Source organism: Cupressus sempervirens, chromosome 10, assembly GCF_028749045.1.
Source record: "Cupressus sempervirens isolate cs-2001-9-10 chromosome 10, ASM2874904v1, whole genome shotgun sequence".
Lineage (NCBI taxonomy): Eukaryota > Viridiplantae > Streptophyta > Pinopsida > Cupressales > Cupressaceae > Cupressus > Cupressus sempervirens.
The window spans coordinates 225,124,839-225,140,105 of NC_143127.1; the positions used below are offsets into that span (position 1 = coordinate 225,124,839).

Consider the following 15,267-nt stretch of genomic DNA (forward strand, 5'->3'; position numbering starts at 1 on the left):
GCCAGACATACATTATGCTTGATAAGATCAATGATAAAAGATGATGCTTCACAATGATCCCAGACGGGATATAAATACTATGCGTCGAACCTTCCCGAAGGAGTCTGTCGGCCACAATCATTATGTCCACTACAAACTATTTACCCGTCGGCTACAAAATACAAAACACCGACGACAGTCAATCCGTCGGCTACAGAAACACTGTCGGGACCATCCAGTCGGTTGACACCATCCCCCCAAAAAGAATAGTCGTCTCCTAACGACTAACAAAATTAAGAGACAACTTACAAACAACAAAAGAAATACTAGAGAGAAGGGGGCGTCCCAGAAGTGTGCTGTTGGCAACGTAACTCATACACCTGCTTTGTCCTGATGCGGAGATCTATCTGAATCTGAGAATTAACCTTAATGGCCTCCTTTAGAAGAAGCGTCGCATCCATAGCCTGCCTCCTAGCTAACTGCATCTCGTACTCAGCCGCATCCTTATCTCGGACAGCCGCTTCTGTACCTTGCCTAGCCACGTCCCTCTCCTACACCATTGCTACCACATCTGCCAGTAGTGCTGCCTGCTCTGCAGCCCATGCTGCCTGTTGGTCGGCCAAGTCGGCGGCAAGCTTCTTTCTAGCCTCACTCTCAACTACCAATAATCTCTCTGCTGCAACCCTGTCCGCCTCCGCACGCCGACGACCATAGTAAACATCCTTGTACAATCCCACAATCTCATATGCCAGCTGCATCGGAGGGGTGTCACTGGGTCCCAACTCCGACTCAGTAGCCCAATCTGCCAACATCTCAGCTATCTCCACCGCCAGCCAACCCCTGTCTACAAAACAAGTCTGCAATCGTCGAGGACAGATCCCACGGATATATGCTCTGATCAAATGCCACTCCCTCCGTCGAGTCAAGGCCTGAATTGCTACATCGTGTTCCTTCTTCAACGCAGACTTCATAGTCCTGAGGTAATCCCGGCACCTGTCCTCATCCGACCCGTAATCCTCCTTGGCGAAGTCCTCCAATGACCATTCGGCATCACTCTTCTCCTCCTCATCAGCGGGAGCCATGCCCACATCCGGTGCCGCCTCCTCTGCTGTTGGCGCAACCACAGCATGTGGCATTCCCTCCTCCTGAAGCTGAGGCTCTAGTACTGTTGGTGATGTTATTGAACGCCTAAGAGACTGAATGGACGAACCCCACTTGGCAGGAGTGACTCGGAACTGTTGCCTCAGAAACACACTAGCTCTATCCATCACCTCTGGTTGGTCTGTCTGCGCGAGCTCCATGTTCTCCGCAAGTACTGGCTGGGCTGACTTGACCTCTACTAAAAAAGATGACGAAATAGTGACAACTGCATGACAATCAATGACATCCAACCGAACCTGCGGCTCAAGCTCCGACGATGGCAACTGTGCTCTTTGTGAGACTGCGACGGTGACATATACTGGTACAACTGGAATCACCTCCGCTACACCCGTCGGCAATATCTCAACGATTGTCCACAGGACAACATCTATCGCTATCTGTGGGACCATCTCCGTCATTGTCCGTGGGACATCGGCCTCCACTGGAGGAATCATGAGGACCGGGGCATGGCGCTGGCCAAACGGCGGAATAACTGTCGAAAAGGTAGTCAAGTGCGCCGAAGTTGACAATTGAGGAGGGGTAAAGAATGTGGGCCCACTACCCGCTGCCTCACCGCCAACTTCCGCCGAAGTGCTCTCCTCTTCTTCCACGGACTCAGCCCCGTCACTCACCGAAGTGCCTTCCCGTCCGTTACCTGTCTCTCCGGAAGCATCCAGTCCGCAGAGTACTTTCTTGTGGCCTGCTGCTGATCCTCCTGTATCCAAGTGCCGCCAATAGAATATGGGAGGCTCCCCGTCTGCCAACTTGCCCCTCGGAGGAGCCTCAAAATCATCCAATGGAATCTGGCTAGCTGCAGCCTCCAGAAACAGCCTGATGGGATGGTGCAGCATAAAACATGTTCGTTGCTGAAGGGTCATAGATTCCTCCATCCTGTCAGCCAGGACTGAGGCCCAATCATATACCACTCCCTACATGATACCATTCATAAACACAACCTGCAGCGCTGTTATATCTAAAGCTCGATTGGCACCTGTCAACCTGCTCTTGATGACGTTCATGATACACCGCCAATAACCCTCCCGAATAAAGTCCCTGCGAAGCCCTCTGCACTTTGTCCCCTGAACCGCTGCCTCCCTCTCCATGGGTGTAAGATCCCGGCACACTAGATCTATCCAATGCTCCTTCCATTCCCATGAGAGTTTATGGTTCTTGATCTCCACTTTCTTACCATCGGGGCCAGGGATGCCAAAAACCCTAGTAAAATCTCTAAGTTTAAAGGACACCGTCATCTGCTGCTTCTTGTACAGGAATGTACTTGTTCTGCTCTGCGGGCTATATGTCTTTATCATAGTGCGCAATACTGACTCGAACAAACGGATGGAGAAAATGGGAAGCTAGATGGCCCAATGTACTTGTGCCCGCATCAGAATCTGCTTAATCTGGTCTGCCTTCGAGGTCTCCTGCCACCACCTCCGGCATTCGCTTCCACTGAGACTCTCGAACTGGACGGTGAGATAAGTGAGTTCTTCCCTAGTGTTCTGCTTCTTCCTACTGGAACCCGAGGGGCCTGCAACTCGACTCCCTGATGCCAAAACCCTTGAATTCTTTTCCATATTTGCCGCCAGCTGAGTCTTCCATGGCTTCCGTTTACCTGTTGATTCCATGCAATAACGACTTGTTTTACTTATTATAAGTTTCCTCCGTCCGTTACGAAAAGAAAATCTCACCCCGCGGGGGAGCAAAAGATTATGCCTCACACCTATCCCGTGGAAAAAATGGAGGGCGGGAGAAATTGACTCTCCGGAGGCTGGCTACAGCATTAATACCCTGATCTTCCTACTAGACAGCTGAAATCCATCACCCACATTCTGTCCCAGCAATGTGATCTCAACATATACATTCCGTCGAATTCTCTCGTATGCAGATTACAACCTCCAGAATGAACACGGATACCTGCAGTGAGTAAGTACCACATGGGTTGTCTATGGCCAACACAAGGGTAATGTGAAGTTTCGAAGTACAATAACAATACCCATCTCCCTGATCAATCCTGGAAATGGTGGTAGTCGCCCTCCTCTTCAGATTGCTACTACTCCGCCATTGGATTGCAAGGTCCCTTATAGCCAACGTACTGAAGCTAACAATCTCGCTCCCTTCTTCAGACGCTGGTCACTGCTTGCATTGAGCTCCCCCTCATTTAGTCGTTGGATGATCTAATGCGACGGAGAGTTGAAGTTCCTCCACTGTTCAGACTCTGCGAAAGCTGAAATTGGGGTTCTGAGCCCCTCCTTTCAGTTGTTGGGTGATCTTGTCAATGGGTTGCTTGCGGATCTGGCCAAAGGACAAACTTCTGTAATCGCGGAAGACAGGCTTCTTCCCACGGCACTTTATTGACTTCGTCCCACAGCAGTTTATCCGTGGGCGAGCAGCATTATTCCGTTCGAGCACTTTATCCGCCGCGGGTAATCTCCGCGGGATGCTTTCCGGCGGAGAAGTTAGAGAATTTAAAGCCCGCGGACAGGCTGCCCGCGGGGCTTTTCATTTACCCGCGGACAAACTGCTGCCCGCGAGGCTTTTCATTTACCCGTGGACAGACTGTCCGCGGGGCCTTTTCTTTTTTTACACCCGCGGACAGACTGCCCGCGGGCCCCCTTTTTTTTCAAATTTTTTTTTTTTTTTCAAATTTTTTTTTTTTTTAATATATATTAAGCATCTCAATTTGGCGTTGAAGTCTCGCCACTTTTAAATGACGAAGATGACAGGGGCATCCTCTGGGCATTCAACGACGACAATGACGACGGCATCTTTCTAACATGGTAGAGCTTTAATTTGGATCTGTTGACTACCTGAAGGACCTCTTCCCCGTTCAAGGTTAACAATTTGACTGCTCCATTATCGCCAACCTCTCGGATTTGGTATGGTCCGACCCATCGCACCTTGAACTTTCCTGGTTTTATCTCATTGCAACTGTCGTATTTCAATACTAACTGTCCCGGCTGAAACCTGTTGCGTTTCAGATGTTTATCATGCCAGACCTTGCGTTTGTTCTGTGTGACTTCTCTCGCCCACTACGCCAACAATCGCTTCTCCTCCAATTCATTCAATTTATTTAACCACTGCTGTAAACTCTCCACATCATCCAGTTTGTTTGCTAATGCTATCCGCAGGCTTGGAATCATGAATTCTGCTGGGACTACCACTTCCTGTCCAAACATTAACTGGAATGGTGTGTGCCCTGTCGTCACTTTGTACGCCGTGCAATAAGCCCACAGAGCGATGGATAAGTTTTCCTCCCAATCAGCACCTTCAACCGCACAGGATTTGTAGAAGATGGATACTAAGATTTTATTGGTAGCCTCGGCCTGTCCGTTTGCTCTTGGATAATACGGACTTGACAATGAATGATAAATCTTGAATTGGGTGGTGAGCAAGCGAATGCCATGATTAACAAAATGACCTCCCCTATCACTTGTTAATTGTAACGGGATTCTATACCTGGTAATGATCTGTTCATAAAAGATTTCGCAGTGCTGACGGCCGAGTTATCTGTTAATGCACGTGCCTCCGCCCACTTGGTCAGGTACTCCGTTGCAACAATGATGTACCGGCAACGTCGAGTCTTGCTCACCCTCAGTGGTCCAATGAAATCTAACCATCGCTCAAAAAGTTCCTGCGCATGTGAGGGGTTAAGTGGCATGAAATCTCTCTTCAGCGACTTCCCGGCCCGTTGCCAGGTGTCACATCCGATGACCCATTCCCGCGCATCATTGTACACCGTCGGCCACCAGAGACCTGCGAGCAATATCTTACGAGTAGTGGTGTCGGGTCCCATGTGTCCGCCAGCAATTCCCTCATGTGCTTCTTTTAACACCTGCAGTATCTCCTCTTCCAACACACACCACCGAAGAATATGATCCGGCCTCATTTTATAGAGCAATCCATTGATCAATTGAAATGTGCGACTCCTGATTATCAACTTGCGCCTATCATTTCGTGGCATTGACAGGTACTCGCCAATACTCCTGTACCATTCCAGTAGTACCCCAATCTGAAACAGCTGCGCGTCAGGGAAGTCATCATTCACAACCTCCGTTGGTTCCCTTGTTTTGATCCGCGACAGGTAGTCGGCACTGACATGTTTCTTTCCTAGTCGGACAATGATTTTGAAAGTGAATTCCTGCAACAGGAGTAGCCATCTGTTGATCCTCCCTTGGATGACAAGTTTATTAATCATGTACAACAGGGCCTAGTGATCAACATAGAACACAAACGGTGTAGCAAGCAAATAATGACGAAATTTTTGCACAGCATAGACCATTCCCAATGCTTCTCTTTCAATCGTGTTATAATTCTGCTCGGCCTTTGATAACAACCGGCTAGCAAAGTATATTGGGTGATCCAGTTCGTGATTAACAGTCTGTGCCAGGTTCGCGCCGATCGCATAGTTGGAGGCATCCACATGAACATGAAACTCTTTATTCCAGTCCGGATATGCCAGGATGGGTGTCGTAGCCAGTCGTACCTTTAGCCCTTCAAATGCCTCGTCCTGCTCTTTATCCCATCTAAATGGTTCTTCCTTGCAGGTTAACTTATCTAACGGTTGGGACACCTTGGCAAAACTTTTAAGAAATCTCCTGTAATAACCTATATGCCCGAGAAAAGATTTTACCTCTGTCACATTAGTAGATGGCTACATTTCAAAAATGACTATCACTTTGTCGAGATCCGTCTTTAATCCTTCCTTACAGACAATGTGTCCGAGCAATCTTCCGTGCGGAACCATGAATCTACACTTCTTGGGATTCAATGCTAGCCAGGCTCTGCGACATCTCTCCATACATTCACCAAGTGCTGCCAGGTGTTCATCCTCCGTGCTAAATATTGACCAATCATCTAGGAAGGCTTTGAAGTTTCCCACGGACATCCTATCGAAGATATGCAGTATAATCTGCTAGAATGTGGCCAGCGCGTTACACAACCCAAATGGCATCCAATTGTACACGTAGACCCCATCTTCGACGACAAACATTGTCTTCAACTTATCCTCCTCCGCTATAGAAATCTGACTGTATCCGGAGAACCCGTCCATAAAGGAGTAGATTTCATGTCCCGCGACCTCCTCCAGAATGTTGTTTGTGAATGGAATCAGAAAAGGATCCTTGATCGTCACTGCATTCAGGCATCTAAAATCGACGTGTATCCGGATCTGAGTAGTATCCTTCTTCAATGAAATGAATATCAGCGACACCCATTCACTGGTCTGCACTTTGAAGATAATGCCAACTTTCAGCATCCAATTGATTTCCTCTGTAACCCGTGCCACATAGTTCTTGTTCATCCTGTAGGGTCGCTTTTGTACAAGTACGGCTCCCTCCACCAACGAAATGCGGTGCACACACAATTCCGACGGTACTCCCTTGAGGTCCTTGTATGTTCATGCAAACACATCCTTGTATTCCAAAAATATCTTGAATGCCACGGCCTTGAGTACTAGATCCCAATTATCTCCAACTAGTATGTTCTTCGGCTCTGTTTCGTCCCCCAAATTCATTGTTTGTAGTGTAGCTTCATTATACTTGATTGTCTCCCCTTCACTGAATGCATGGGCGGGTGCAACATCCAACGGTGCCTCCCCCTCCTTTACTTCAGTAAACTCCTTCGAATATTCGTTCTCAATCGACAGTACATTGCAGCTGTGAAATAATTCATAGTCCTCCAATTGCCAGTGGTAGAGATCGTTGACAGAATCCAAGTCGTCATCCGTTGATCCCCCGTCCAATCGGAGGACGCCCTCCTGATCCGATTCCATCCGTTGTCTGCCTTCATCCTCGTCTCCCTCAGAATCTGATGAAAGGGCCTCTCCCCCTACCATTTGGGTATGCAGATCAATGACGAATCGGCGGCCTTTACTTTATAGTGATAGGGTGTTCTTCTTCTAGTCGTGTCGGGCTCTTGCTTCGATAAGCCACCCATAGCCCAAGATGGCGTCATACCTTTCCTCTTCAACGGAATCACCACGAAATCCATCAGGGACGGCTGAGTGCCAATGGTTACCGGCTGTGCCATGAGAATACCCAGTAGTTTAATGCCATGTTTATCGACTGTCAGTAGCTGAAATCTCAGAGGCCACAATGTCGGCTGTCCAAGTTTCCTCCAGGTTTCTTCTGGCAATACGTTTACGCCGGACCCTCCGTCAACTATTGTGTTTGTGAGAACATGTCCAAGGATCCCCATCTCAACGACTGCACGGTGTCGTCCGAATGTCAGCGCCAGCAACATCTGATCTTCTCCTCCTACAACAATCTCCTTTTCCTTCCCTTGACTTGGTTCTCCCGCTGACTTTTCCTTCCCTTGACTTGATTCTCCTGCAATATTTGAAAGAGCAGTTCAAAGTTGAGGCATGGTGAGAAGCAAATCATTTACCTTTACTCGCACCTCCATTTGCAAAAAAAATCATACTATGTTTTGTTCAGTGGAATTCCTCGCTAATGCCGGCGGTGTCCGGAGGTGTTGCTGCTTGGGATACTTTTCCAACCTCCGCCCGTGCTTCTGCAAATTTTCTCTTTTCTTCGGCGGGGTCCGAGTATTCTTTTGCTTGTTGTCGCGTAATTGCCAGAAGTTCTTCCTCATCCGCCCCGACAGTGATCAGGTTCACTCCGAATTTTGGACATTTTGAGTCGTCGTGATCGCCAGGTTTGCACCATCGGCACAATAGTTGACGTGTATTCGCCGTTGGACACTCCCGCGCAAAATGCCCCCACAAGTTACATGCGCGGCACTGAATAATCGGTCGTCCATTTGCATCATACTGGATCCGACTTCTGCTCGTATTGTTATTGTTATTGTTGTTGTTATTGTTCTGTCCATAGATATGAGATAAAATCGCGATTTTTTGGGGCCGGTGATTTAGTCGCCCCAAAAATCGCGATTTTTTTTTGCAGATTTTTTCCAAAAAATCGCAGATTAATCGCCTAAAAAATCGCCTAAAAATCGCGATTTTTTTGCAAAAAATCGCCCGAGCCCAACAGTCACATAAAGTGACGAAAAAACACGTTTTTTTCATTATGTTTTTACATTGCTTAGGGTGTTTTGGAGAGGAGAGGATAGAGAAGGAGTTCTTGGCAAGAAATAGGCAAAATCAAGTACATTTGGAGACCTTTTGATTCGATTTTTTCGTTACTGGGTAAGTGATTTGAATCTTTGTTTTTTGTTTTTGCAAGAGATTGTATTTTTTTTTCTTGCATGTAAATGGATAAAAATACATTCCTAATTAGTTAGGAATGCATTTGATGAATGTAAGCAAGATTAAATGCATTCATTTGCATTTTTTTCCATTCTAGATCGAATTTATGCTAAAAATTTGCCCTTTTAAAAAAAAATTGAAACCCTAGCAGCTAGTTTGTTTGAATGTTATTTGGATTTCAATTTATTGGTGTTGTTATTGGAATGTTGCTTGAATTCTTTGTTTAACTGTTAACTTTGATCTTGTTATAATTTAGTTATAGTTTTTTTTTTAAATTTGTATGTGTAGGCAGTCCGCAGCAGTTTTAAATGGCAGACAAATGGCCATTGACTCCATGCCCCTCAGGCTATATTGGCACCAGGCCAAAGAATGCGAGAGATCAAGCATGGAAATATGCCTATGAAGCACCCGATGAACCAACCAAAGTGATTTGCATTCGATGTGAAAAAGTAATATCCAGGGGCATTTACCGGTTCAAATATCACATCGCAGGGATCTCAAAACATGATACGAATCCTTGTGAGAATACAACAGACGAAATAGAAAGGTTTGCAAATGCCTTGCTCGCAGCTGGAGAGCAAAAAAAATTGCAAAGAGAGCGGAATAAATTGCATGTCAGGGCAGCCATAGCAGAGACCCAGGGCAGTTTCGTTGATGTTCAGGAGGAGGCAGCCATTGAGAGCATGGCTGGCTCTTATCGTGGGTCGCGTGTCCGCAAACAGGGTGTTTTTTCTTTCACGAGTTCCACTCCCACTCCCACTCCTACACCTCCTAGCAGGTGCTTCTGGGATAGGGAGCTATTTTGTGCCGAGGCACACACCTGGTGCACAACCTTCATTAGAGGCCACTAGATGGAATAAGGAGGTCCATGACCAGTTGGACAATGCACTAGCAAATTTCTGGGTTTTCAACAACCTTCCTATTAGTGTTGTTGACAGTCCCTATTGGGAGGCTTTGGCCACAGGGTTGACAGTTGCAGGAAAGGGGTACAAGTCCCCTTCTCGTTTTGTGTTGGGTGGCAGGTAAGCGAATAATTTTATTACACTCGATTTCCTTTTAATTTTTAACTTTTTACTTAGTTCTAAATTTTAATTAATTTATCTAGAAATTAGAATGTTGATTACTAAAGTCTAAATCAATTTTAAATTACTAAGAATCTAAGACATAACTAAATTTTGTTTTTGTAGGCTTATTGGAAATGCTGTTGAGAGGGCCAAAGCATTCGTTGAGGAACAGAAACAAGAATGGACAAAATTTGGTTGCACCATTCTTTCTGACGGGTGGACGGATGGGAAGAGCAGGACCATAATTAATTTTTTGGCCTACTGTAATGATAATGTGGTGTTCCTGAAATCAATCGATGCCTCCAACAAGGTAAAAAATGCTCAGACATTAGCATTGATGTTGGAGAACATGGTCTTAGAGATTGGCATTGAAAATGTGGTGCAAATCATCACAGACAATGCTGCTGCATATGTATCAGCAGGTAAACCGTAATTTTATGTTGCATGTGCATTGTGAATTTCACAACAAGAATTTTTAATAGTTTGATATATTTGAAAAGTTGGAAACTAATTAGTATTTGCTTTTACAATTGGCAGGAAAACTCCTACAGCAAAGGCACCCCACTCTCTCTTGGACCCCGTGTGCAGCACATGTCCTTGACCTTCTTTTGCAGGACATGGGCAAACTTGAGTGGGTCACTCCAATTGTGGAGGATGCAAGGCGGGTGACAAAATACATATACAATCACCCATGGGTCCTTAGCCTGATGAGAGAGCACACTAATGGCAAAGAAATTGTCAGGCCTGCTGTCACAAGGTTTGCAACGATTTTTTTGACATTGCAAAGCATTCTCGATAATTTGGCTTCTTTGAAGCAAATGTTTGTTTCCAAAAAATGGCTTGCTTCCACATTTTCAAAGAAGAGTGAAGGAGAGAATGTTGTGCGGATTGTGTTTGATAAATATTTTGAAGATAAGGCTGATGAAATAGTAAAGGTAACTACAAAACTTTAAGTTTTAGTTTACACTTTACAACTTTATAACACACTAAGTTTGTAACTCAAGTAAATAATAATTTTGTAACTTGTCAACTAATTTCAAATTTATATTGCAGGTGTCTGAGCCTTTAGTCGGAGTTTTGCGTTTGGTTGATGGAGACCAAACGCCAATGGGTGAACTATATGAGGCCATGGACAAGGCCAAAGAATCTGTCAAAAATTACTACAAGGGCGAAAGCATCAAATATGAACCCATTTGGCAGATCATTGATAGAAGGTGGAATAATCAGCTTCACCAACCCATTCATGCAGCAAGATATTTCCTCAACCCACGTTTTAGGTATACTGTAAGCTCATTCTTACTCAAATTTAAGTTAACGAAGACTTGAGTTCATTTTGCTTTCGTAGGGTGTTGGGTGTGTACTAAAATTGGAAGACTTATTTGTTTTTGGTTTTTGGTTTTAGGGCTGATGGTACATATGCAGATCCTGATGGAGAGGTCATCAGAGGCCTAAGTGAGTGCGTCGAAAAGATGGTAACCAGCGAGGAAACAAGAGATAAAATCATCGCTGAGCAGGAGATCTTCACTTCAGCAGGAGGCAAGGTGTTCTCCACTTCTCTCTCCAAGAGAGCAAGGCTTACACAAACCCCAGGTAATACATTTGCAAACTTCTGAATCTCAAATGCTAAATTAATATTTATGTTTCATTTTTTGTTGTCTATTAGTATTTTCTAACTTGTACAATTTTTGTGATGCAGTGGTTTGGTGGACCACTTGGGGTGCAAGCACTCCAAATCTTGCAAAATTTGCTCTCAGAATCCTATCACAGCCTTGTAGCGCATCACATTGTGAGCGCAACTGGAGTTTGTTTGAGGCCATCCACACAAAAAAGAGAAACAGGTTGTCCCAAAAGAGGATGAATGACATGGTCTATGTGCAATATAATCTTAAATTGCGCATGAAAAAGGCGCAACAAGATCCTCCTGGGCCAATCAATTTGGATGAGATAGATCCTTATTATGATTGGACGGCACAGGAGCAGGCTCCCTTATTTACACAGGAGGACATATCCAATTTGGAGAGGGAGGCCGCTGAGGAGGCTGCGGAGGAGGAAGGGGGTGGAACTGGATATGACATCGATTTGGATGACATCGAGGAGGGCAATGATGAGGATGATGACATTGAGCTTACTGCAGAGGACCTTGACATCTTGCGCGCAGCGAATGTGGAGATACCGACATCTAGTTCTATAGCTACACCATCTCCTACATTGGCACAGACACAGACACGGGCACAAACCCTGCGGGGTTCTAGTTCTAGAGCTTTATCCTCTCCCGCACTCGCTAGTAAAGTGACAGGGAAGAGGAAGATGTAGTCCTGTATTTGACATTTGTACTTATTTGTAGTCATGTTGATGTGCTTATTTGAACTCTTTACATTTGACACTTTATTTATGAGAATACTTCTTGTCATGTCCCTCTCTTAGCAACATAATTATAACAGGGGATTTGCCTATCATTGACTCTCGTAGGCAAATAATTATGGGAAGAGGGTCGATTTTGTCTTCCAATTAAGTAAGCGGGGCCTACTCATTCCAATATTAAATAAAGGTTGTATTCTAACTTTATAAAGTTTATTATTTAATTTTATAAAGTTAATGTTTGTAGTGCAAGATGATTCTGGATAATTTCCAGAAACTTCCTGGCAAAAAGATAAATAGAGGGCATAGGGTTCCTTTTGGAGGCAGGCGATTAGTGGATTCAATTTCTTTTCAATTGAGGCAATTTGTAGCCATCGGTCTGCAAGTTCCCATGAGATCTCTGAGAACGGAAACTCTCTTAGATCTGCATAACTGAGGAGGTGGGATATCCTCTGAAGGGTTGCACACTGGACGTGGTCTTCAGCCATTGAGATTATTTGCATATTCGGATTACTGGAAGGGTGACGATTTGGATTCCTGTGGATTGGCACAAAAAGCCCTCTTTCAGTCATGAACAGCAGTTCAAGTATTTGTGATTACGCATTGTCTTACAGCTTGAGAGTGTTATCTCGAAAGGGGTGGTAGAAGAGGCTGGTGTTATTGATGCATCATCGTATTGGAGGACAGTCGGTAATTGTATAAGCCGGCAGCTGTTTTTTCAAGACCCTTCTTTCGATCCTATCTCCTGTACCACAGCGGACATTATCGAACAGTGGAAGTCCGGATCCGCAGACTCTCAAATTCCCAGATCGCATAAAATGGAGGCCTCATCTGATTAGTAGCATTGCGGGTTGAAGTTGGAGGACGGCAGTTCAGAATCGAACCAATATCTATTTTCGACGCAGTTGATTACCCAAAACAAACTCCGCGAAAGGTGGTAATAGTATCAACGCGGGTCTAAAAAGGGAAGATATTAATCGCACAAGGCCAGTAGGTGAAGGCGTCGGCAAACTCAGGCACTCGGCGGTTCGGCCGGGAGCTGTTCCTCGTAGCGGCACCATCTCCTCCCCGTTTTTGACAAACCCACGTGCGGGCACCCTCTACTACGTTTCCATCAAAGGCATAACCATGGGAAGATCAATGGTGGCTCTCCCAAAGTGGCAACAGCAATCACTGGTGAGACGGCAGCAGGGATGAGTTAGCAATCAGAGTGACAGATATCCAGGTTCCTCTGTTATGTACATTTTTCCCGATTGGATATTATCATTCGGTTATTTCCATCTGATAATATCGTAGCACTTATAACCAAATTATTTGAATTTGTTTTTGATATTTGGTGAATTTACTGGAGATCTCATGTACTGAAATTCATGCCCAGTGTTAATCGGAGTCCTTCATTTCAGAACTGTTATTTAGTGACATAAATAGAGCGGGTTACTTGCCAAGTGTTTGACAAAACGTCTAACCACTGAAGTATAGAGAAACTTTGTTGTTTTAAGGATTTTTAACCTATTGGGGTTGTTTCAGTGGTATCAGAGCAGTAGTCCTGCCATCCTGATTGGGTAAAAGTACTCTAATTTCCGGAGTTGTACTCGAAAACCATATTCAAGAACAGGGATATGGGTGAAAGACAGAGTCCGCCAAGATTTCCCAGAGTCGACGATGATGAAACCAGAGAATTTTACAGAGCCATGACTAACGGACAACAAGAAATAACTCAGACACTACAGGCTTTGACTACCATAATGGAAAGAGTTATTCAGCCCAGGATTCAAGATCAAGGAAGAGGCACATCTGATCACGACGATAGGAGTGTGGCAGGATCACAAGGTGCTCCTAGGCGCAGATCATGGACAGCCAATAGGCCTACTCGTCCCACCTTCCTAAGGGAAGAGGCTCAGGAGATAGGAGAAGACGACGCACCAGAAGATTTCCAGGATGATCTCAGGGCTGCTACGGCAGAATGGCAAGCATTACCCCCGCATGTGCGTGAGTTATTAAACTTTGATCGATATCTAAACCAAAGAAGAGAACATATGAGGAATAGCCGCCAGAATCGAAGACCTAGAGGGAGTCATGAAAGTGAGTTACAACGAGCTGTCAGTAAACTTACTTTGCCTTTCTTCGATGGGAGTGGTCAGATGACGGCACAAGCTTGGATTCATAAATTGGACACCTTCCTAGCATTAAGGCCTATGTCTGAAATAGATACCATCAGATATGCTACCTTGCATCTGGAAGGCGCAGCTCATGACTGGTGGTCACATGGAATGGTTACCTTGCAGCACAATCAGGTAACATCATACCAGGACTTCGTGGATAGATTAGTTGAACGTTTTGATAAGAAGGATCCAGAAATTTATTTTCGCGATCTTGCACAATTAAAACAGACTGGCAATATCGAGGTTTATATTAGTGAATTTCAGAGGTTGTCAGTCATGGTACCAGATGTATCGGAGAGGAGGTTAGTTATCTTATTTACAGAAGGATTGTCTGAACCCCTCAAGGGATGGATTAAGGCATTTGATCCACCAACACTGCAGGAAGCCATGAGGAAAGCACGAAGTATGGAACTTACAACTCCTTCTAACCGGTTCACTCCCAGGAGCACGACCTCTTTCAAAGACAACAGGAAGTTTGATAAAAATAAAGGGAAGAGCATTGAAACCAAAGGGAAATCTACCACACCCCTAGATACAGAAGCGTTAAATGACTTGCGAAGGAAGAAACTATGCTTCTATTGCAAAGGTCCATATGACAGGGATCATGATTGTCCCTTGCGACCAAAAGGAAAAGCCAATAGAGTTATGTGGGCATATTACGAGGGATCAGATTCCGACAGCACGGAGAAAGAGGGTGAACATACTGGTTCAGAATCTGAGGAGGAGACCGGAAAGTCAGAACAAAGAGAAGAACCTGAATTGCATCTACAACAAGGGCGCTTGTCTAGCATTCAACAGGAAGGATCTTTCAGGTTACGTGGTGTCCTAGCAGGGCAGAAGGTGATTACATTAGTTGATACCGGAGCTACACATAACTTCATCGATGCAAGATTGGTTGAGCGTCGTGGTATTAAGACAGAAGAATTTGAAGGTCTTCGTGTGCAGGTTGCTGACGGATACACTCTTAAGTGTAACAAGATAGTCAGAGACATGCCTTTACGCCTGAATAATTATGAGTTCAAAGCGGATTACCACGTGGTCAATATGGGTGATTTGGATATCGTTTTGGGAATGACATGGTTACGTTTATTGGGTGAGGTTACTTTCCGACTCAGGGACATGGAGATTAAGTTCGAAGTAGATGGGAGGCAGCATGTATTGAGAGCTATTCGGAATAGTGATATCCGAACGATCTCTCTTAGACGATTGGAAAGATTGGTGAGACATGAGGATCTTGAATGGGCAGCCATGTGTACTCTCATGCCTACACAGGAGGAACAACCTAAGACAGAATATCATTCCGACATACAAATATTGAGGGAAAAGTACAGTAAGGTATTCAGCGATATTCCACCTGGTA

General features: G+C 45.0%; 2 protein-coding genes across 3 annotated transcripts in view; one reads left to right on the plus strand and one right to left on the minus strand.

Annotated features, from left to right (window-relative positions):
• The window catches only part of LOC149533445 (protein OSB2, chloroplastic-like), a 160,855-nt gene that overhangs the window by 93,388 nt on the left and 52,200 nt on the right, over positions 1-15,267 (minus strand). The gene's annotated exons all lie outside the window — the stretch shown is intronic.
• Positions 9,990-10,728, plus strand: LOC149533447 (uncharacterized). Its single transcript, XM_089807301.1, has 2 exons — positions 9,990-10,322; positions 10,441-10,728. The coding sequence occupies exons 1-2, from the start codon at positions 10,005-10,007 to the stop codon at positions 10,711-10,713; spliced, it is 591 nt and encodes a 196-aa protein (XP_089663427.1). The 5' UTR covers positions 9,990-10,004; the 3' UTR covers positions 10,714-10,728.

Bases quoted from the DNA above. Each gene is read 5' to 3' on its own strand.
- LOC149533447 (XM_089807301.1), top strand. From the start codon at position 10,005: ATGGGCAAACTTGAGTGGGTCACTCCAATTGTGGAGGATGCAAGGCGG. The intron at 10,323-10,440 runs GTAACTACAAAA...TTTATATTGCAG, and splicing joins AGGCTGATGAAATAGTAAAG to GTGTCTGAGCCTTTAGTCGG.